At 34.8% G+C, this 24,901-nt stretch overlaps 1 protein-coding gene across 2 annotated transcripts in view; it reads right to left on the bottom strand.

The window, feature by feature from the left end:
• Positions 1 to 24,901, bottom strand: part of EXOC2 (exocyst complex component 2) — a 126,499-nt gene that overhangs the window by 56,678 nt on the left and 44,920 nt on the right. For both annotated transcript variants that reach the window (XM_021544771.3, XM_085571326.1), the window contains exons 7-13: positions 23,531 to 23,611; positions 19,460 to 19,605; positions 19,281 to 19,362; positions 18,684 to 18,786; positions 15,605 to 15,723; positions 3,992 to 4,117; positions 709 to 833 (exon numbers count right to left, since the gene is read on the bottom strand). In XM_021544771.3, the coding sequence (XP_021400446.1) occupies positions 709 to 833; positions 3,992 to 4,117; positions 15,605 to 15,723; positions 18,684 to 18,786; positions 19,281 to 19,362; positions 19,460 to 19,605; positions 23,531 to 23,611 (782 nt within the window). The remainder of the gene's footprint in view (positions 1 to 708; positions 834 to 3,991; positions 4,118 to 15,604; positions 15,724 to 18,683; positions 18,787 to 19,280; positions 19,363 to 19,459; positions 19,606 to 23,530; positions 23,612 to 24,901) is intronic.

Here is a 24,901-nt window from a genome sequence, read left to right as displayed (position 1 = left end):
TACTAAAGCTGCAAAGAATAGTAGATAGACATGATGATTTCAGAATTTAAACACAGCAGAACATAGTATACGACAAAATAATTAATCAAAAATTAATTTTGAGAGGTATCCTTTCAAAATCTGTTAAGAGCGTGCATATAAAAACAACATGTGTCATAAATCATTACGTTTGCTTTTCCTCTTCTTCTTGCATTATCAAGGTGATTTGAAAAAATCAGATCATCTGAGCAAGAAGGCATAGTAGCACAGGCAGTTGCAGCTGATTACCCTTCAGACTAGACTCCCTATAATGTGTCTGTGAATTCTGCTCAGTGCCTTGGTTATTTTGCAATTCTGGTCTTGAACTTAACCTCACTTCCAAATACTTAAAATTCAAGAAATGAGTGCTCCTTTTCCAAAGAAAGGAAACAATATTTTTTCTGTATGACTCTGCCTTTTACACATCATGCAATGTGTTATTTCTTCAGATCACCAGTGAAGGGCCAGCTATGAGTAAGAGGTGAAAGTACACAGATATTATTGAGTCCAGCAACTGGAACACAGACAGTCACACACACAATCCCCACTGTCAGAATTTAATGTAATTCCACTGTAGAAAAATCTTTTACTAAAAGAATTTGTTACTTCTACCAGTGAAATATAATACTTCAAATATTATTATTACAGGCCTTTGTTACTTATAAGTCCTTTATATAGAAGAATCCATACCTCACTGAATAAACTTCCATTCACATAGGAAACCCAGAGCTTCCAGAAGTTGGGCAGCTGACTTACAACAAGTTTTGTCAACTTTTCAACAAATACAACTTGCTGAGGAGCTTTGTATCGCCAAGCTAAAAGGGGAAGAGAGGATGGAAAAAGCAACATTAACATTTTTAAAAATAACAGGAATGTACTACAAGCTCGCTGCTGCACTGTATTACACAAGTGACTATACAGTATATATAAAACCTTTTGGGTAAAAATAAAAAAAAATTAAAGCCTAGTCCATATACGTGTACACAACCTGTATGCATACAAACTTTCTTCTCCTCTCGTATGCTAACAAGGTGCCAGCACTGTGACAGTATCTACCGAATAGTTTCCCCTTGTGGGGGTATCTAAAGCAATCCACCTAAAGATTGTCCATTCAGTCTTCTGTCTTCAAACCTCTCTAAAATGTAAGGTAATGTGAAAGCAATCAAGGCATTAGAAAAGTTTCTTAATGAAATCTTGGCAACTTTTTTCAGTTTCCTCTGAAATGGGTGAAAGGGAGTAAAGAGAAAACAGAACAGAGGCAGATGTAATCCTTAACACAGAAAATAAAGGAAACCTTGTAAAATATTCTTCCACAAACATCTAGATTCTCTGTTGATACCTCCATGATTAGAATGGTTTAAAAAAACAGGGTATCAACACAATGATAAGAGACTTGTATTTCACTTCAGGAATTACAGTCTGCTTTGGAACACTTGGACAAAGAGATCATATATTTTTTTAAAAACCCCAAAACAAATCACCAAAGCCCCCACAAGAGTTTAAAACTACATGTTTGTTGATGTGGTGTTTATGTATGAGCTCAGGTCTTGTACAAATGATCAATTTGAGACTATGATATCAGCCTATGTAACACTGGAAATGCAGAAAAATGTTGCATGAAACAGCACTTCTTGCATCTACTTTGCTACAGAGTATTGCCTACACACAACAGGAATTCACCAGTTAGGCAAAAAATTATCACATTACATAATAGCACATTACATACTAGTAGGCTTCACCAGAGCCTCACTATTTTATTATGTTTGTAGACAGTCTTGAGTCTCCTTGAACTACAGCATACCTTCAGCAGCTTCCATTTGTCGAGGTGTGGATCATGTATTGCTCTGCTTCTTTACTGGAGAATAAAACATCTGCCCTACCCATTTCTTCTCATGGCCAAAAAGTTTAGGCATTTTGATTTAGTATTCAAAAATAAAATCATAATGGAAGCCCAAAATTTGGAAAGAGGGTCTGACATAACTCAAGCGCAAATGTGCTGAGAGTTATATATCTATTTAGGAGACATGAAAACGTCAGAGGTCTATAGAAAAGCTCCTAGTGTGGACACAGCTGAAATACTTTCACCGGCTTGGTTCATGACTGCCAGAGAACTGGTCAAGACTCAGTGGCAGAAAAACTTTCATTAACAAGCTGTGACTATGCTGTGCCAACAGAGCTACAGCAGCAGAGGCTCTGTAACTTCTACAAACACCAACTTCTAATGAAAAAAAATTCAGTTCCTTTGAGAAACCATTGCATCTTTGCAAAAAGCTCCAACACCAATCTAAGGTTATAACCACGGATGTCTGTTGGTAACTGAAAAATACTGGCAAGATTTATTTCATCTATGAAATCCTTTTCTCCTTGAGGATGCATATTTCAGATTTAGTCCCAAGCCTGCAGACAGCAGATACCTCTTAGAATAAGCTACTGCACATCAATATCAAAAGATTCTGGCCACAAATTCAGGATATTTTTACTTTGTTACTAGAGAAAGATCCAATCTATATTTTATTCCATTGATTTTATTATAATCTCTGCTATAACAATCTAAAGAGGAAACTAGAGGTTTTGTCTGTTGTTGATATATTCTCATGAACATATGCTCAAGCAAGAGCTGAATGTTATTTGAATGCTACAGTTTTGAATTCATAGTAGTTTCTTTAACCAATATCTTGGACAATCACTGTCAAACATATTGGAGAAAAAAAACCCCAGATACACCAAATCACCAAAAAAGTCCTGAGATACCATTCCTTAAATTTACCCAAAACTAAAAAGATCCACAAACAAACTGAAAACAGAACACACCACAGCACATTTGGAATTGCAGCTCTTGCACAGGCATCCTAAATTGTAGGTCTGCTTTGTCTCTCCATTCAGAGAACAAGGATGGCAAAGCTATTAGTGGTCATATGCACCTAAGCACCAAAGAACTCAACTCAGATGCATCTATTATTGGGATGGATTATTATACTGCTCCAATTCTCCAGTTTTCCTTTGAATCTTGGTTTAAATTGGTTTCTACAGACCATGAAAAATTTGCTGCAAATTTACATTTTTCAGTTTGTAAAAGGTAACAGATACGTAACTAAGATTTTCAAAACAAAATAATCCAAGTGGAATTGTCAGCCATATATGCAATTAAGTCCCTGCTCATGCAAAAGAATTCAAACAACTTAAAAATAAACTGGATTTTGGGTGTTGCTTGCTACATTAAGTGTGGCATTCATATTAATAGTGGATGGTATTCCACTAATTCCACTAAAAACCATCAGCAATTTAGTGTTTTGCTTTGTAACACATAGTTAATAACCTCCATGCAAGGCTTTGGGCTGAGAAGTGACAAGGGTAACACTAAGACAGCTATTTCAGTAAAGAATGATCTAGTCTGTGAAAAGCATGTTTTCTGTCTCCTGTGATGTCACCATTGAAAGATTCTTGAGAAGAAGTTGTTTGGATAAGGGTATTGATGACACAACACAGAAGGCCTCAGCCAGTTGTGGATAGACAGACTACTTGAGCTAAGTCAAACATTTTGTTTCCCCTTTTGGGTTTAAAGCATTAGAGAGCCAGATATGTGAAGGCACAGAAATGTGCAATTGCAAGGATAACCATCAGCTCAGCAAACATACAAAAGGTATAACAAGCAAAACGAAGTAGACAGTAGGTGGCTATGTATGCAAGAGAGAAGATTTGGTCTTGTAGAAAAAAATACTTTTACTACTTTAACTACATTCTAAGAAACAAACTTTGAACTTGAATTTGAATTTTATGAACTGCTCTTTGCTTGCAGAAAACATGGATGACTTCTTTAGTAAGGAACAGTGGTGTATAAGAAGAAAGAATTGTATTTTGTAACAATCCAAAACAAGCGCACAGTATGTAGGTTTTTGTTTGGGATTTTTGACTACACTACACAGTGGACAGTGGGGCCTGCAGCTTTTTTTTTTCAAATAGAACAGATGCCTACCATCATCTCGGCCAGACTGAAAGCTGCTGCCCCTTTTCAGCGAAGCGGTCTGACTGAGGTGGCCGATTGGCGATGGACGCACATCACTGTCCAGGTCCAGCATGGGGCTGTGGAGCAATGCGTTGCCTGGGCAGAGGGGAAAAAACCCAAAAGTTAGAATAATTTTGCACATCAGTTGACATGAAATTGTATGCTGCATGTGGAATTCTAATTTAATTCAGTGATACAAATGTTATCTTGAAAAAACATTCTTAGTCTTGCTTTATTTAGACTCTTCTTTCACCTGTATCAATGCTATTCAATACCACCACTACTGACTCCTGTAGCAAAGCCAAAACCACAAGTACCACAGGGAAAATGCCATTCTTTGGACTGTATCTTTCTCTGTTTATAATTAATGGCCTAAGTAACAAGTAAATTAACAAGTTGCTTGAAAGCCATGGATAAAAATTTATTTATGCCATTAGTGAAATTGCCCATGCTTTTTTTCCTGGTGTATATCCTAAATACACTTTTCAATAGCAAAAGTTTCTTTTGTGTCTAGCTGAAGCAGTTAAAGACAGAGTGTTCAACTATTACTTAGCTGTTTTGCCTCTACAAAGTTCAGGTAGAAAGAATCCATCATCAGGAATCAGATAAACTAATGGCATGTTTCCTTTGTAAATGTCCTTATTTATACATAATTACAAACCCACAAAATATTTTCCAGTGTATCAAACAATTATTTTTTGTGTGCCTGTCCATATGTAGGTCACTACTCACAAGTCTAAGCGAGGATCTAATCTGATGGAGGTAGATACTTGGAGTCTAACATGCATTTTGAAAACCAAACATATAAGAATAAGAGGACTATAAGTTTTAGATGTAGTGTGACACTGTCAATAACTTTTAAAAAGTCTAAATTGCTGCTTTATGCACTTCATGTATAGTGTAATTTCTGAAAGTAGTCATCAAAAACTACTTCAGCATTGCTCAACTGAGCTGTAACAAGTCAACTTAAATCAATCAATATTCCCAGAACTATAGAACATTCCAGGTTGGAAGGGATCTCAGAAGATCATTTAGCCCAACCTTTAATGGGAAAGGGAGCCAGGGTAAGATTATCTAGCACTCTGTCCAATGTTGAAAACCTCCAATGATGGCAGCTGTACAATGTCACTCGGGAGCTTACTTCAGTGATTGATTGTTCTCAATGCAAAAAAATATTTTCTTATACTGAGATGAAACCACCCCTGATAATTAATGCTGCATTTTTGTAGTGAGAATCCCAGCATTTGAGTTTATACTGTTACCTTTTCCATTGATACCTACATTCACTTAAAATAACAGGAAGGTCACAGAGGATGACTACCAGCTGTAACACTGAAATACTCAGATTCAAGAGTAACACAAAGCAAAAACTATTCAAAGCACATTTATTCTGGTGTTAGAGCAGCATGGCAGAAAAAAGTATACCTAATCCTTTTACTTCAATAGCTGGGGCTTAAAGAGCAATATAAAGTATTGTGAAACTTATCACAAACTTCCAATAGGTGACAGTATTGGGTTTTAGTTCATTTTGAAGGACGCTCTTTCTCTTATAATTCTTTAAAGGCTTTTAAAGAAATTTGCTATGGCCTATCACAGCAGCATTATCATTACCAGAATAACTGTCAGTTCTTCCACTCATCATCTTACTGTTCATGGTATAAGACACATAAGTAAATAAATCCAATTAGCTGCATCATTCACAATTGTGACTGACACACTGTATTAACTGACTCAGTGAACTCAGCCTTCCTGTCTTCAGGCTGTGCTATGATTCTGTTCACTGTATAACTCCTACACCACTTACTAAACACAACTCATCTTTATGATGGCTTTAAAACTGGTGAGTTTTCAGCAACAGAATCTGTTGCAGTGATTTAAGTGCATTACCCACTGTTACCACAGACAAGATCTACAGTGAGTTTGAACAAGAATTTGTGGAAAGATTTTTCCTTTTGAAAAAACTAAAAATGCACAATAATGAGAAAGTAAAAAACCAAAGCTCTGCAGTAATCTGCATCCAGGAAGACAACCCAGCCATCTTACAGAATTAAGTAAAACAAAACCAAATTAATTCCTCTTCAGATCAAAAAATACATATATTCATTATCTTACAGAAATTCTACACAGAATAAAAATAAAATAGTAGAAGACCCTGAGAAAATTTAAGTGTCTCACATAATTCCTGGGATTTCAGGAACATTTGAGCGAGATTCAACATATTTGCATTTTATTTGGAAAAAAAAATTATGTCAAGAAGGCTAAGTATAAATTGTCACAGGCATTGCTATTTAAAACATATTTTATTAAAAAATTTAAAACACCAGCAAGAGTGTAACAGTGATATTTTCACAAAAGCTACAACAAAAAAATCACTCTGGTCTCTCTTCATAGAATTTAAGTCCTCAGCTTTCAGACAGTGTGTTAATAATATAGGGTATATCTTGTAAAGAGATGGTCTCTAAAAATGACAGTGCCAAATTAAGAAAAACAGACACTTACCAAAACACGTTAATGTGGATTAGCTCAATTAAAACCACTTGCTCTAGGTAGCTATATTGCTGCTGATGCACTAAGCCCATGCAGCCTGAATGGTTTATACATTCACCAGTAACAGAAAACATGTAAAGAATACTCTCTTGTTCCACCAGAAAAAACACATCATCAGTTTGCTGGCGTACCAGGAAAAGAAAGTTTAACATGAACTAATTTCTTAATTGGTTGTCTAGCATTACAAGCAAGTATAACACAGCAGCAGGGAACTACAACAGCACATATACCCTCAGGACTAATAAACATCTGGACTACATTAGCAAAGCTGATCTTGCTCTCACCCTACCAGAAGATAGCGCTTGAAGACTGCACACTAGCACATAAATCTTGTAAAAAAAGTCAAGAGCTAACTTACAAACAATTTTTCTTCTATCCCAACTTGTTCCCTCTCTGGAGCCAGCAGCTTAAATTTAGCAGCATAATGCAATACAATGAATTAATACTAGTATGTACTGCAGACAATAATATTTATAAACCTAAATAAACTAACCAAATAATAATTTACTGCCCACTCAGTATTTGATTTGTGTACTATTTTTACATTCCTAGATCCTAAATGTAGGACAGCAACAATTTAAAGTTTTGAGAAATTAAATTTTTACTGTGCTAACAGGTTTCAAAGAAGTATAAACAAGATGAAAAAAATATTCCCGGTAGATCTTTACTTTTAAAAAATACACTGCATCTTTGAAGCTATAAAAGTTCTTTTTTCCAAAATACATGGAGAATTATCTGTCAGTGACTCCAGTGCCAAGTGTATATTTTACCAAGGAAACAGAGGAAAAAAAATGTACTGCATTCTCTTCTTCTACCCAACAGTAATGACAAAACAAAAGTATAATTAACACTTATTACATTTACAACTATCTAATCATGAGAAGATCAAATATGAAGTTTTAAGGATCTCAGTACTGTTTTTTGTGCACATATATTTTGAATGTGCATTCAGAGGATGTGTGAAATAAAAATGTCAGTGCTTTTGTTCATCCCTCTTCTGTTCTAGTGCAGTAAGATCTCACCAAAATAAGAATCTAAAGAACACAGCAGAAGCACAGTTCTTTTTGATATAATTTCTCTAACTTTCTGTAAATGAAAAGCCACCTGTGCTCACCCCTAACTGCAGGTTAATCATACTATAGGGTACTTCTGTTCCTATAGTACCTATAGCTCATGTACATACCCGACCTCATTTTTTCAATTGCTACCTGCAAACTCGTGGCAAGCAGTGCATTACAACCTCCATTAAAAAGAAAACAGACATGACATTTGCCTAAAATAAATTTTTCCATTATATACAAACCAGTAAATGATTTAAAATGTTAAAAGCTGCTTTACCTTCATATTCCCAAACTATTACCAAACTGAGTATAAAAATTGTTCTGCAATATCCATTGCTCCACAACTGTCTGGGTTTCTTCCTCCCTCTGAGGTCTGGCAGGCAGAGGTTTCTCAAAGGAGTCACACATCTCTTGCCTCATTCGATAATCCAGTCTCAGCCACTGCAATTCTGCCAGCTTGGTGCATCAATTGCATGACTTCCAGGAAAGATTTTTACACAAGCTACTGGTGATCAGGGAATTAATATTGTGCCAGTACCACCTTCAGTGACAGAAAATTGTTAACAAGTGACCAACCTTAGGTTAAGTAACGGTTCAGTGAGATTTTCCATGTAAAGTCAAATGTCAGTCATTACACAGACTTACTCACATTCAACACCTACATGTACATACAACACATACATTATGTATGTGAGCGAGATTTATTAAGAAAAAAAAAGACTCTACAAGATGTGCAACCAGGTGAATACAGCTCCTGTGTTTTCTCACCCATTATGTATCTCACAGTGAATTTTCTCACAGGCTACAATAGCGAGAGAAGGCTGATCTACAGCCTCCTGACTCTCTGAAGGGCGGCAGACTTCCTCACCAGCCTCAAACACCTTTGAACACTTTTTCCTGTGCACAGCGGGCCCTTGTCCTGTGCTACAGCCTGACCACCCACTGCTGCTTGTTGACCAAACACACAGTGCCTGGAGCCTGCACCAACCAGGATAAGATTCCTTTCAAGGACACCGCAGTAAGAATTTCAATTTGTCTAGGCAAGAAATTAGGCAAGCAGGAGAAATTACTGAAAAATTAACCTGCAAAGCAGATGAATAACTGCATTTTATTCTTTTTCTTAAGTACATTTTTGTTCTTACCTTACATTTTATAGTGATCAAGAAGAAAATGGATTGTTTTGCTATAAAAAAAGATGACCATGGGAGATTAAAATTGATAGACAAAAAATATTTTGGGAAATATTTTTAAATGAATGCTTTTTTAAATTGTAAGGCTAGTCTTCATTGTTATAAATGCATTTATAATGAAACTGTTTTTCACTTTACTACAAAACGGGTAACTGAGCCTATTCTAGTGATGTTTTAAGTATTTCACAGCCTAAGGATATAACTTAATGTCAGCCCTTCAGACCAAAATATTCTGAAACAAGAGCCAAGCATTTTAGTTCAGCAGATAAATAAAAATTACTTCATTTTACTAGCTCCAGCAGACATCAAGATCATCAGCACTTTTGGAAAAACTCACTTTTATCCCTGAAAAAGTACTGAACACTGAAGCACATACAAAGGTAAAATGCTGGCCACTGAAGAATTTTAATCTATATTCATTCACAATAATTTTTAAAATTTTGGTTTTAAGCTACCTGAGTTGTTTTTTAATCCCAACAGCTACTCTCTTTATAGTACTTTAGTATTTGTTAAAGTATTACATAAAATAAGAATCCCCCCCCTGCCCCGCAAACTTCTGAACATGCTGGATTCTATTAAAATTACTAAATTATAGCAAACTTGCAAATACAGGTAATAAAGGAGGAAAATGAATCTGCTGTTAATTTTTGTACTGATCAATTTTTATTCTTGCTTTCTTGTTTTTTTTTTTTTTTTTTTTTTTTTTTTTTTTTTAATTAATAACCCATTAAAGGTTTGCTTGACATCTGCTGTCAAAAGGGTATTTCTGCTATGGACAGGGGATGTGGTTTAGACATGAAATGGCTCCCAGCTGCAAGAATTCTTCTTCCAGATGTACAGTAAGCAAAGGCAATGGAAGAGAACCAGCTGCTAGGATAACAAATTGAAAAGGCCCTTTTGACACAAGCCTTGCCGGCCTGTCTGATCTAACAAAGATGGATCATTCATTGCAAGGTGAATAGAATCTCAGTGTGGCACAGAAAAAAAAATCAACATGGTCTAAGCATCCATTTCTCTCTTTCACACCAAGTACAGCTGCTGTTACTCTGGCACAGAAAAACCCTGCAGAATTTTCTACAGTATCTGGAGAGCTCTGCATCATACTCAATGCTGCAAAAAAATACAGTTTTTTCAGCAATAAGAACTAAAAAAAAAAAAATAATAAAAACAAAATCACAGTGACTGTACTATCATACTCCTGTTTGGAGAGCTGGCTCAACATTGGGAACTTTAATAGGTTGTGTATTATATATTTTGCAAACCAAATGGCAGCAGAAAGATCACACTACAACCATGTCAGTGTTTCCATTTACAGCTTTGGTTTCTAATCAGGTTAGCTATTAACAGGTAGCTTTTTTCAATAATATTACATAAAATCTCAAAGATTTGTATCACAGATGAGTGATTTAGGTCACTCAAAGAATCACCATCAAAGGTATTGGCAAAAGTGGTTTTAATAAAAATTTGTAGGAGTGAGACTTGACAAAGTTTGGAAATTAAGGAAAGAAATTAAAGATTTCTCAGCCAGTTTGATGATAACTGGATGGGAGTCCATATCCATTTTAGCTCAGAGGATCAGGAAACCTACTGAGCCACTATTAAAGTCTAAGCAAATAACCATTGGCCATACAGAAAACAGTCTTAACCTCCACAGCTTCTATCCCTTATACTCACATTAAGAATCCCATTGCTTAATTCCTTTTGGCTATCTGCCCAGTGCCTCAGAAAAATTTTAAACTAAACCTCATTTATTTACATTTATTTTCATGTCATTTTATGTCATTATGTTCTCCATATTTCCTGCACTCCAACAAATCTGGGAAGCATAAACTGTAGTGAAAAACTACAATTATGCTTTAATAATCGAGAAATTGCCAAGTATAGTTGCAATTTAAAAATATGTAAAACCTTAACTGTAGGAAACCAGTTAGTATCCAGGTACCAGAACTGGAAGTCTCTAGATGTCTACAAACCATAAGATCATAGGTCAAAAGCAGCAATTAGGGCTTTAGCTAATACAAGCCATAAAATACCAGCACAATTCAGTTTACCATTCAAATATTTCCTACTAGAGATCTAATAAATAATGTTTTGGGTGAGTTTATGCTCTTCCATGGTAGTCTTCATATTTTTAGCCTGAAAAAACACTTTCTCAATTTTTTTCTATCTCATGCATATCCTTAACGTATCTACATACTAAGTAACATCAGCAAACTGGCTTTACCTACTTGAAGTCCTCCCAGTGGACAAAACAGTGGATATGACTGGATAGATAACACTAATTCATCTATGCTTCAGGAAAACTTCATAACCATTAAAAAATGTTTCAAAAACAATCAAGGATCACAACTGCCTATTCCATGAGTAAGGCATATAGCATTTTAAGTTTTCTATTTAATGCTATAAATCCATATATTTAGGAGCACTACTACATAAGCAGAACTAGAGGTCCAGCCAATTGCACATGGGTCCCACACCTACAATTGCACCTTTAATGAAAGAATCTGATCATTAGAGAAACAGGAGAATGCCTTAATTACAAGGACAGGGGCATGGGAGCTTTATGATTTGGGCATCCCCTGTACTGCCTCACTATGCTTCTGGCAATGCTGTTTGGGTCTTTTTGTCCTGGCTACTTATACTTCAGCAGAGGAGAAATTCTGATCTGCTCTCTTAACTGCACTTTCAGTCACTCCTTAAAACATGTTGCCTTGAAGTCAAGCAGTCTCTTATAATATGAATATCCCATGCCTGCATTTTTTTTCACCTCATAAATGAGGAAGGTCTGCCATAGCGAGAAACAAGCTAAAGGCAATGATGGGTGAGTAACAACAGCCATATCTTAGCACATAATGAAACATTGATCTACATAATGCAAGGTTAATCAGCAAACCAACATGGTTGTTTAGACTGAGGGAAACACTACATCCATACACATACAAGGGTTATTCCTCAAGGGAAATAATACACTCCAAAATGCTGCTGTGAAGTACTTAATACACAGGACTTGAGAGAATTCCCTGTCCTACTTGTACTCATTTGAAATAAATGCAACCAATTAGATCAGATTATAATAGATGATCAATGCCTATTAAAATAAAAGGAAAGACTCAATTAAACAGTTTGCTGTTGGCAGTTGTCAGTTTTTTAAGTCACAATACCAAATTATTTGACAAAGCTTAGCACAGCTGGATATGCTCTTTCAGTTTTTGGAAAGAAAATTAACACAAACTGGATTAACTGGAAACAGACAGTATTGGAAACACACAGGATTTCTGCTGACCCCTGAAATAAAATCTGAGAAAGAACTCCATGATTATTACAGTCGTGTAAACTTGCCACAGTTTCTTCTTACAGGTTGCATCAGAGACTGCACCACGCTATGATATTAAATGACACTTTGCACATCTAGGACGCAAGTCCCAGTTGCTGAGCATTTCTTACAAAATGGAGTTAATCTCTGATAATATATAAGCCCAGAGGTTTTTAAAAAAATTTCTTGTGATAGTAGAGAAGGATTCACACTTAAATCAAAAATACATACTTAGATATCAACCTAAAACAAATATGTATTTAAATGTATCTTTAATACACAAAGTTCTGATAGCACATTCCAACACCTTGGCATCTAAATGAACTCACTCTTGTCCTTCAATTTGGAGACAAGAGGGCAATCATCAGGTGAGGGACCCAAGAGAGGATGTAGAAAACTAGACTTACTTCTTGTCAGTATTGGGGATTTTTCCTGATTGCCATTACTATTGGCCTGGATAAGTTAAAACCTCTTACAGACAACAGGCAAAGATGTAATTTCTATATAAGAAAATGAAATTATTTTGGTTGTAATCACTAATGGGTCAGCCTTCTAGTTGTGTGGAGACAACTGGAACAATTTTTTCCCATATAATACAGTGTTGACTTATACTAGTGACTGAATTTGGAGTAAGTTCTCAGAATTTGTTTACGATTGTGTTTTAGCTAGTTTAACAAATAATTACAGTTTAAGCTTTCCCTTCCTGAATACATTATGGCCAGCAAATAAATTCTTTGACAAAACTTGCAGTTTGACAATCATCTGCAAAAATCCTGTCCAGAATGTCTAAAGGTTTAAAACACCCCTAACTTATCCAGATGAGAAAAGCAGAGACTTAGTTTAACTCCAAACCTACTTAAAGTAGTAAAAGTCATGTGTAATGACTCACAGCACAGTTCTCCTTTCAAAACTAATAAAATAGCAGCAAAATACTTTGGCACAAGCTCAGTTGAAAGGTGAAAAATTTTGCAGAAATGTAAAAATAGATATAATCTGCTACTGAGGTTTAAGTTTACTATGCTGAAAAGTTTTGACTCAATCAGTTCGAACCCACAGATTCAGTTGGCAAAAGAATGAAGGTAAGAATAGCCAGAAATAGCTAGTATGCCCAAGGTAGAACTACTATTGCTGTCTGCTTGTTTCAGCATTCATAATATGAAAACTGCCATCTGCTAGAAATAATGGAAACCTAGAAAAAATTTAAAGCTCTTTTCATTAGAATACCAGTCTTATGACCCATCTCTTCCTCCAAATGCTCGATAAACAAAAAAGTAAATATTTTTTAAGCATGTGTTAAGTGGACAACTTAAATGTTTGAAAATTTATTATCATATTATCTTAAAAAGAGCATATGAATTTATGAACATATAAATAGCATTTCTAACTTGTTTAAGTTGATTAGATCCCACAGTCTTGCATAACCAAACTGAACAAATCTTCACACTTTCCCTGTTTGAAAAGCATACACTTATTCAAGTCAATTAAAATGCATGTCATGCCTCCAATCACAACCAGCATTGTTCTACTTGGCAGTTAAAACCAATCCTTCTGAGTCCTCTTTTTTCCATCTCCCACCCGGTGTATGCCAAAATTAAACATCTGTGGAAAGTAAAAATCATGCTCAGCAACTTTTCTTTGTCCTACTAGATACTAAGTGAGAAACTCAATCAGCTACGATTGATTCTTGAGTATTTTAAAATCTGTACAAAAATCAGTGGAACACCACATAGAAGGCTGGAAGAAAATTATTGGAATTTGATGACTTGTTAGCATTTCTTTCATATATACACAAAATATTAACTATTGATACTTGTATTTGCTGGGCATTTGGGTTATTTAACTTCCCTCTTCTGTGAGTCAAAGCTGTATCATAAAGGCCCCTCTGACATTATGGCTGAGGTAAGCAGTTTTGTTGCCAGAAAAATACCTAACATGTTGAGATTTTTCAAGACAAATACAGGAATTTAGATACATTTTCCACTCAATCACTGCAGCCTGCACACCAAAATTATATAGACTACTAAAACAAAATTATCAAGCACTAAGTATCATCATGTCTCTATTAGTCTCGCTAAAAAGCAGGAAAATGGCCATACAAAGTTTTGCAAGTGAGAGAACGAAGCTCAGAATCATTAACCATGGCTGTTTTCACAAGTGAGTTTTGCTCCTGATAATTTACTGTTGTGATGCTGGTGGCAGTGCCTCATGAGGACTTTTGACAAGGAAAGAAGATGGGGGGGTTTGGAAACATTCTGAATTTTTACCAAGATGCCTGGAAAACAGTGTGGCACTCCAGCTAGTTCCACAGCACTTCACATTGTGTAGTAAAACAGTGATGGTCTGTGCACACTTTTAAGGTAAAACTTACTAACATTGCTGTCACAAGTGATACATCCTCTGAACTCCACATCTCATGTCACAACCTGTGCAACAGAGAGTTAAAGCCTCTGCAAAAATTTACAGCACATTTCTACAGCAGCTCCAACTCAGTAAAACTTTTGTGGTTACTCAGAATAAAATACCTTATTTGGCTTGGGATATACATGCATTAACACTAAACATGGGAGTTACCTATAAGCCAAGGTATGCCAGATTCCAATATGCCTATTCATTTCAGAACTGGCAGCAAACTCTGTAAGACTTCTTAAGAAACAAGGCACTGCTTCTATTTCCTAATTTGAAAATCCAGTTTTCAGATTTTACTACTAGAAATGTCAGGCCAGCAGCTTTCCACCTGCTGGAAGGCTTTTTATATGTAGGTGAATGGAATAGATGATGTTAATTTGTAGCTAAATTGCAGCCACACCTGCAAGCAATACCTACACTTTTCTTTGAGGAGCAACACTGTCCAAGACAGAATATAACTATATAATCATATTGGTCTTAATAATAACATTGACTAAATATCCCCTTTGTCCAGCTAACAGGTCTGTGCAGATTCAGTGCAACCTGAATTTTGAAACTGCACACAAAGAAAGAAGAAGAGGACTTCATAATGTCATTCACTACATGTCAAGGAATTAAGCATTATTCCTCTGTGCCCCAATGTCCTGGCTATCCATATACTAACAGAGTATCTTGTGACAAAGTAATCTAACTAGCAGATTCACAGAACAATCCAAACTTTATATGACATCAAAGCAATGTTCCAAGAGGACAGTAAACCATGGATAAATTATAGAAATATAATGCTTTTTCCATGTAAAGTGCTTAAATTAAGCAAAAAGAAAACTCCAACTGCTGTTTTGTGTTTATAACAGAATAAAAAAAATTAACTCAGTATTCAGCTTTGTAAAAAGCTATCTAAATTGATGGGGAAAACCTAAAATCTCCTCTGTACACTAGAATAAAATAAAAGGCAACGACACATGCCTAAATGTCAAATATACACACATATATATATATATATATATATATATATATATATATATATATATATATATATTAAGGTAAAATAAAAATGTATCCTTGCCTTTTTGTTCTTTAACATAGCTCTCCTTACAGTTGTGCATGAGCTGCAGAATCCACTGATGTTGAGCACCAATGCACTGCCAAGCTGGGTCCCCAGGTGCATGAAGATCAGAAAGATACCTGTAAAATCCAGTCCAAGAATTAGTTTTGACTTGACACACTGAAGGCCTCATTAAAACAGACCAACCATGTACTAAGAAATACTTTTTCTTTCTTTACATAATTTTAAATATTCAAGAATAGGTATTAAAATATACTTACATCCACTGCAAACAGAAGTTTTGCATTGGCTTTTTTTCAATTAGTAAGGCAAAATTCCACCAAAAATTTATGGAAATAAAAATCTTTAATATCCTATTAATATGTATTTCCAGTTGTGTCTCTAGTAATATGCAGGAAACCAAACTCTTTATCTGCAAGGTTGCAGTTTAGTGCTTCAGATTTGAGGGAAACCAGTGATGGCATCTCAAGCACATAAAATATAGTATTTTTCTTCCTACTGTATATGATTGTATCATCATGTAATCTTAACAAGTAATTTCAGAAAGAATTAATTTCTGGCAGCTCATTAATTTTAGCACATGCATGCACAAACATATCTAAATCAAGCTCCTGGCCTGTCTTTCTGTTTGTTTATTTTGGTCTGGTGGTTTTTTGTCCATGCAAAGACTGAAAAAAGAATGGGGAGAGATAAGAAAAAGGACTGTGGCTTCTAATTTGCAGAAGAAAAATACTGTCTGTGTTTAGGCAGCGAGGAGTATTAGAAGCCAGCTGTTGTGATTTCAAAGCGAACACAAAAGGATTGTAGTCTCATGTATGGCATTCAAGACTATCTGACAACACACTTGCAAAAGAGTATTTTCAAAAAGTTGTAGCTGCTCTACTGTTTGAGGCATTCTGTTATATTCTGCATTAATGAGGCAGGACATATTTTAAAAAGATGCTTAAAGTGAACTATAGTGATAAATTATCTGAAGCAGCACAGGCAATGTTTACTCCCTCACACAAGCTATTTTACTACAATAATAACTAATGTTAATTAGGACTGTGTTGAATTCTGCCTTCTTTGACAAACGTCTGCGGCACTTGAATAAAAAATAAACTGTCAAAGTAGGGCTGGTTGGATGGATGAGAAAATTACACAACTAACCATTTTGACAGGGTGGCATTTATAAATTATGAGCTCAAGTCCTTTTCAATGTTATGGGGACCTTTAGACTTTTTTCTTAGGCACAAAACTAAAAAAAGAATTACCACTGGTCTTGAAATACATACATCTACTTGGCTGTTAAGAGCTATGGTAAACTATTTTTGAATAGTATAAAATAATTAACAGTGTGAATACCCGAATACAATGAGAAGAAAATATGAATTGAAGCTTAATTATAAACATTAAGTATCTGAAGGAGAAAACACTAGTATTTTAGGTCTTGGTCAGCCTTCAACTTCAGAGACATATAAAACAAGAGTATCAAGGAAGAAAAACCCTCGTAAGACCAGCAGGGTTTATGCACAATTTGGATTTTGTTAGTTTCATTTTTGCTGAAGTCCCCTGAAGAAAATTTACTTCATACCTTGCCTTCAGAAAATTTACACTAACACAACCACGTATATTTAGAGTAGTGAAACTAATTTAACCATTTTGTAAGCTAGGATTCTGTTGATTAATTGGAACAAAATTATTCCACATTCATTCACTCCTCGCTCTTTATTATACTTCTACATGTGGAATACATTTGGTTACATTAACACAGTCTGCTTTAACATAGGCTGGAGTACTTTTAAAGATTCAGCAGTTCAAGGTAAGTGGCTACAAGACAAAACACTAAAAACAACCAACCCCCAAAACTCAAGCAAGAATCAATAAAACACAACCAACCAAAAAAACCCCACAAGAAACCCCAAACAAAAAATCAGAATCAAGCACACGTACAACATACAATACATGAGTCTTTCAAAGAACCTTTAGAAAAGGTCCTAAGACTTGGCTTAGGTTAAGCAGCTGCTCTTTGAAGCTTTCAAGTGCCATATAGAAAAGGAATAGCCAGCGCTGCGCCTTCACAGATATAAAATGCTAAACTATTCATCTTAAAAACCAGTTCCAATGAATAGGCAATAATAATGTAGCATCCAGAAGAATGAGAAGTGCTCTACATAAATGCACATAGGTCACTGTAGTCATAAACTCACACAATGCAAAGGGACCCAAGACACCAACCTCACACTTGGGCCTGTGTGACTGGGCCTGGTGCACACATAAAACACTCAAGACCTTGTGCAGGTGTCTGAATTTCACAAATGCTTCCTGCACAGCACATTTGGTGTGCTTCTTTTACAATAACTGATAAAAACACTGGGATTGTCAAGACACTAGGAGCCCTGATAGCAACCAAACCTCAAAAGCTTTTTAAATAAAGCTATCAAATGTTCCAAAGCGCTCTAAAGTTTGGCACCAAGGACTGAAAAGTTGAGGTCTACATCAGCTCATCTCAGCAGCCTTTACAACAGACATCAGTTTTGTGAAAAACAGATAATCTGTAAATGTTAATGAACACTGAGCAACTAGTTCATGTTCATGAAATGCAAAGGAACTTCACTGTTTAGCCTGAGGAATAAAAGAGCCAATACCACTTTTAAACAACAGAACGGTCTGGATTAAAGCCTCCCTGTCATCTCACTCAGATGATTCCATTTCAATGTCAAGTCAAGCTGAAGTGTTAATAAGGAATCTATTTTGAGGTATGCAAACTAGGAATGGTCATTTCAAACACAGCTTGCAATATGTCAGTTTAGGGAAAGCAACAAAATCTCAACATGCCTGAAAGATGTAAAAAATTAAATTCAAATCTCAATTATGCTGCATTAAATTGTTCTCATTCAAGAACTGGTTTTCAGTCCTTCAATAAACAATCCAGTACCATTCCATTGCCATAATTTATATAATCATGAAGCCTCAAAATACTTACAGCTTTAAAACCAGTATTTAAACCGTAGTAAAACTAATCACTACCCTATTTAGGAAACATTTAAATACAGATTTAACACCATATGTCTGAGGAAGGTACTAGACAAGTGATTACCTTATATAACGTTTCTGATCATGCAATGTTGACGGAGTTTCAAGCAGCTTGTCCAACAAAAGTTCTCGTAAAGCTTCAATTCTGGTTTCAACTTCAGCATAATCTAGGAATAGGGAGCAAGAATAAATCCAATGTGTCCTTAAGCAGCATCATGAACTGAAAATTCTTATTTTCCTAGGGTATCAGACACTTCTGGAGTTAATGTGGAAATCAATATAAATCATTTTATAACAAGATACATCTGAAAATATTATACATGACAGTTTTACAAAACCAGGGAATTAGACTTTCAAGTCTTTCCAACAATATGTGAGAAAGATACTCAAAGTCACATTTTAATTACTGTAATCTTTTTTTATGTCCATTAATACCAAGACTAAATAAATAAAATTGGCTGTGATTTCACATTTTGTAGTATATACCTCACTCAGAAAACTTGTCAGAAATATTGCCTAGGGTAATTGGCTCCTATAAATCCATAATTTGTATGGATGAAAATCTGTATCAAAACCACACAAAGCTCTTTGGTCTCCTATGTGCTTTTTAGCCTTTTAAAAATATACCCAAAACAATTAAATAATAAAACCTGTATCTTACATTTTTTGAACACTTGAACCTCTGTCTTTCCGAAGAGGGACTTGGCTTTTTCGTAGTCATTAATAACCACATCATAATCGCCCTTAAAAACAAAACCAAGCATTTACATTTGTCAAGAAAAAGACTAATGTCAAAAGGCTACTTTCAGCAAACAGAAAATGATTTTTAAAGTATTATACCTTCTGAATATTTCTTTCAATGTTTAAGGGAAGATTGAAAAGAAATTTAAAGCGCTGAAGAACATTAAGTGCATTTCTTGTTGAATCAGCTTTGTCCTTGCGACCCAGCACTTCTTGAAATAAGGTATCTGCTGTGTTACTGGCTCCTATTTCAAAAAAGGGTGACAGTAAGAAAAAATAGAGTAAGCAATCAGCTGAAATCACAAACAGATTTTCTTCATTTTAATGAGTTAGTCAAGGTTTTTAATGAGTTAGTCAAGGTTTTTTTAGAGCAAATGAGTAATTAGTGAAGATTTTCAGCAATTTTTTTGTTCAACTGTGTTAACATTTTTACAACTGCTGAAATTCTATTTCAAAGCGAACCACTTAGCATTTTAATGTGGTAAGACCCCTGTGAGATTAAAAACAATCACTCTTTCCTATTTCAAATGCTTAGCTTTGCTGCAGATATTTTATAGTTTGCTTTGGCTCCAGATGCACATTTTACAACCAAATTATGCATCTCAGGATATAGAAAATTCATAGAAAGCTTTACTTTTAAAATAAGTATAATTACATTTTGGTAATTAATGTCAGAGCTTCTAAAGTTATCACTGGGTTTTGCAAACAATTTTTTTTATGTTTTCAAGTAAAATCTTAAAAATTATTAACAATATTTGAACCACTTAAAAGTACCAATGTTCAAGACAAAGACAACATCATGACTAAAAAAGTCTAACTAGCTGGTCACTGTAACAGAATGAATACAAATTGTCTTCACATTGCATTAAAACTCTTACTGGCTTCATCACACACAGGATGAAGCCTTAGTCAACAATGTCATGTATTTATGTCTCTATCCTATCTATGAATACTCTTCAATAAATACATTAAATATCGCCCTAAAACTTTTTCTGTCCAAACTCAAAAGCCTGCTATTTTCTAATAAATATTTTTTTCCAACACAATAATAAAATAATAAAATTTCATTTATAGTAGAGAAGACTTACACTGCATATGAATATTTGCATTTTTCAACTTATGACTTACTTTTAATTAACCAAAACAAAACAAAAAAAAAAGGGGAACCGCTTTAGCCTTTTTGATCATTGCGTGTAGAAGTTTCTACATTATCTGGTCTACTGACTATACTTTAAGCAAAGATGAAAAAAATTACATCAGTCTCACTGGGTGGCTTGCATGCCATTTTCTCTAGTCAACACTGTGGGTGGCCTGCTCATGTTAAAAGTAGTCTTTGCAAAATAATTGTTATATCTAAATAATGTTTAAACTTTGTTGAAATTTTGAAGCCTTGATGTAAAAAAAAGTTTTGTCAGGACATCTATTTCCACCACATACTATTCAGCACAGAATACTTTAATCCATTAAGGAGAAATGCACAATGAAAACAGTTAGCTGCACATTTAAATACAGATCACTATTAAAGTATGATTTTTCTCAAGGTTATAAGAAATTATTGTTTTGTAAATCCTTCCAGTAAGGAACATTTTGTTTGTTTGAATTCATATTTCTTGTCCATTCTTTTAACAGCCCAGAAGCAATTGCTGCATCTGGGTATTGAAGTTAGATTCATGAAGTTGTTTTTTTTTTGTTTTTTGTTTTTTTTTTTTTTTTTGTTTTCTTTTTAATTCAATGCAAACCTTTTTTTAAAGATAATTGACAACTGCAGGTAGACCACAGTAATTTCTATTTTCATCTCTTTATTAAATCCCCAATTCAGGTAAAAGATTCTATATTTTTTTATAGGGTACTTTTTCTGTTTTATAAGAAATAGAAATATATCAAATTAATTATTAATGTATTAATGAAATTCAGTACTTCATGCAAAAAAGGTCTATCTTTTTAGAATTAAAATATTGTAAAATTTCTTCCCTCCTCATCCCTCCAAATCCTTTCTACAATAACTATCTTCAAAAATCTACAATAATCACTTGATTACTGATTAACCATCCATGGATAAAGTTGCAGTTCTTATATTGAGTAATTATGTTTTCAAAATAGATGATTCATCTACAGTGCATGAATTTTTTTACTTCAAAATAAATCTCTAGTTGTTCAACAGCTGTCTGTCTTAGAGTCTGAAAAACCCTACATAAAGGAATTCAATTTACCTCTTTTAATATACAATTCTTCATTAAATTAATTATAAGGTACTGTATGTTTTCAATAAAATAAATGTAATAGCTTGTTTAGCAGTATAAATTGATACAAAAATTCCAAACATCTATAATTCCAGATAAAACACTAAACTGTTCTTTTACTATCCCATGCCATTTCAATTCAAGAATTTGGAGCCCTCTTAACATACATTTTCCTCAGATGCTGTGGAAAACATGCTCATTTTTAAGGGTTTGTAACCAAGCTCACACAACAGCAGCTGTCTCTCAAAACATGCACCTACAGTCCATAAAATGCACAATTCAATTAAAGAATTAAAGTCATCTTTGAAAACAGTCCCTGCTACTCATGGATTATGGAAGCTTTTCAATGGTCAGACAAGAAACAAAGCTTTGATCCTAAACTACTTTGCATAATATTATTTACTCTTTTTAAATCCTTGTATTCCTACTGCCCTGCTTCCCACCCATCATGACTTGCAAAGCATCGTGAGGAAAAGCAGCCAATTCTTTTCATAGCAGAGCCAAACTTCAAACCACTCTGAAGTGTCTGGCACAAGTTCTCTACCGTTCCAGCCTGAAAAAGACAGTTTGCATTGTCTACATACAAAGTTCAGCCACCGTTTATCAAATGAAACAGCAATTATGCATTATAGGTAAATCAGTCTTATATTAGTGCATATAGGAAAATATCACAGATCTAAATTTTTGCTTTTTTATTTAAAATCTGTCACACAATTTAGTACAAGGGAAAGTGCTCTCCAAGGAATCTATGCTTGGTTCATGACATGGCCTAAATAAAGAGCACTGAGGATTGCACTGGAAAATTTCAACAAATGCTTCTTTTTCTCCTACCTAAATGTACCAAATATTCTGCACACATAGACACATGCTACAGTCTTTATATAGAGGTGTGAGGCTTTATGTGGTGTTTTTTGCCGATTTTTACATTTTTTTGCAGCTTGTATTTTTTTTTGTTTTAAACATCAAGCTGAGGGAATAACAATGTTCAAGCTACACCTTTATTATGAGCATCAAGGAATCCCTACTGAAAAGGGCTAGAGCTGTTCACAAAACCCCCTGCTTTCTTTGTGCTCCCCACACAAACACACATACAGTCACTGCTTTCTTCATACAAGAAAAGAAAAACAGTGAACTTCCATGTCACTTTCTTGATTTCATAAAACACAGTCAGACTTTCCAACACTTGAGTCAGCTATCTGCATGTCATTCCTGCTTATTGATACAGCACTAAGGGAAACATCCCTTCCTCTGTGAAAAAAATCACAATGAAACAAAGTAAAATTATCTTGGCAGAAGTCCCAGAATTAAAAAAAAAAAAAAAAAAGAACTTTTTTGATCTGATGAAACACATACCAAACTGCAGCAAATTCAAGCCATCTCTCTCAATGCAACCTTACAGCTAATACAGAGAAAGAGAAAACAAAGTACTGACAGCTTTTCAAGGTTTCTAAAAAGAATGCTCATGCCAGATAGTCTAAATGCCGATACATTAAGTGAAAAAGATCCTGTCAATAGACCTTGTTATTGCAAATATCTTATAATTGGATTTTTTCTGCCTTTACTTGAACATCACACAATCCTGGTATTTAGCTCAGCTCATCCTTCTACAGTTCTGTCTATCCATGTAGTTCCTCTATTTTCCTCATCCACTCAAAACTGAGAAGTCACCAAAATGAATCTGAAGTAAACACTTTAAAACATCTTTATTTTGATATTTATTTGCTTTGTTATCACAAACACTGCCAAAAGTCATGGCAACCGCTGCTCCTTATTTCAAAAGATGCATTATCACACCCTGGAATCACTATCACCCAACAGGGAAGGGACCAGAGACTGTTTTCTACTTTCTACAATATTCCTAGGAAAATATTAAAGCCTGTTAGAAAGTCCAAAGTCCATAAATAGCTGCTGCTGGAAGGACAAAACTTACTGTTCAGTACATTCTCCAGTTTTTGCGTCATGGATCCCTCTACTTTTTCCGTTCCATCCGCTTCCAGTTTTTGATGGATTGCTAGAATAAAGTGTCTAGTTAAAATGCAGAACATTTTAATAGGTGGGAACACATTACATCAAAGTGACACTTTTAAACATTTTTAAAATTAAAAATAAAGTGTTATTTTTCTTTTTAGACACAAAAAATACAAACATGCTTCATGGCAGCAGAGCCTAGTGGAAGACAGGGCTTACAGCCAGACACTGCAGAATTTTAACCATTACTTTCACATAGACTTTCTGTATCTTCTTGAACAAGACAGTAATACTTAAGAAAAAACCCACAAACATATAGAAGAATAATCTATTAGTTATTATAATTTAAATTAGCCATCTTATATGGGCATTAATTAAAAATTGTGTTGTGAAAAATACCATTTAAACACATAATACTTCTGCTTTGTATGTCACTGATGTCACAAAAAAGAAATTACCAATAATTTAAGGTAGATAGGGAGTCACTGGGAATCTGGATGATCCCAAAATCAAGTGCTAGAACATTCACCCATCACTTCTTTTCACCTACAAAAAGGCACTCCTAAAATACAATTTAAGAGTTTCTCAAAGCATTAACCATTATCACAATGTTTCTGTGTAATTTTGCTCTAAACAACAGGATAACAGAGGGGAGGTTTATTTCTTTATTATGCTTTATTTTCTTTTAAGATGCTATTTTTCTCCTGTCCTAAAATGCCAAAATCCTGAACTCTTATTTCTGTGTAGTATTACTAATGAAGGTGGAAATGCACAGTGCCAGCACTAATTTATTATTTTACTATAATTTACTCTAATTTCTTTTGCAGGGAGAAGGCACAACCTTCTCTGAAAATGTGAACAGTGAATGTAGTGTAGATGGTCTTTATTTCTACTTCCCCTCTCTCACACAGCCCTTCTTCCCTCTTCTGCTGTTCAGCATAACCAGCACAAATCAGTATTTCTCTCTTTTAAAGTATTATTCCTGTGTTTATGCAGCACATATAAAATATGATTTTCCTTTCAAGTTTTTAATCTGATAATGCGTAAAATCTGCTCTATCAAATAGCCATCAGCTCCTATTGCTTTAGATATATTTCAGGCTTAAAAAAACCTCCTACCTCTACTGGTTCTCAGTAGAATGAAGTGAAGCTAAGCTACCCTTGAAAACAGTGATACCCAGTGCTTTAAAAAAATTGTATATTTTAGTTCAAAACACAGATACACTTCTGAAAGCAGCTTTTCAATTGTTCCTGCTTATCTTGCTCTAGTCTGTATGGCGGTGCAACCTGAGCTCCCCAGCTGGATTCTTTTACAGTAAAACAAAATTAGAAGA

This window comes from Lonchura striata, chromosome 2 (assembly GCF_050655825.1).
Source record: "Lonchura striata isolate lonStrDom1 chromosome 2, ASM5065582v1, whole genome shotgun sequence".
Lineage (NCBI taxonomy): Eukaryota > Metazoa > Chordata > Aves > Passeriformes > Estrildidae > Lonchura > Lonchura striata.
Note: the sequence above shows the minus strand (reverse complement) of the source record. Positions and strands in the feature narration are given on the sequence as shown.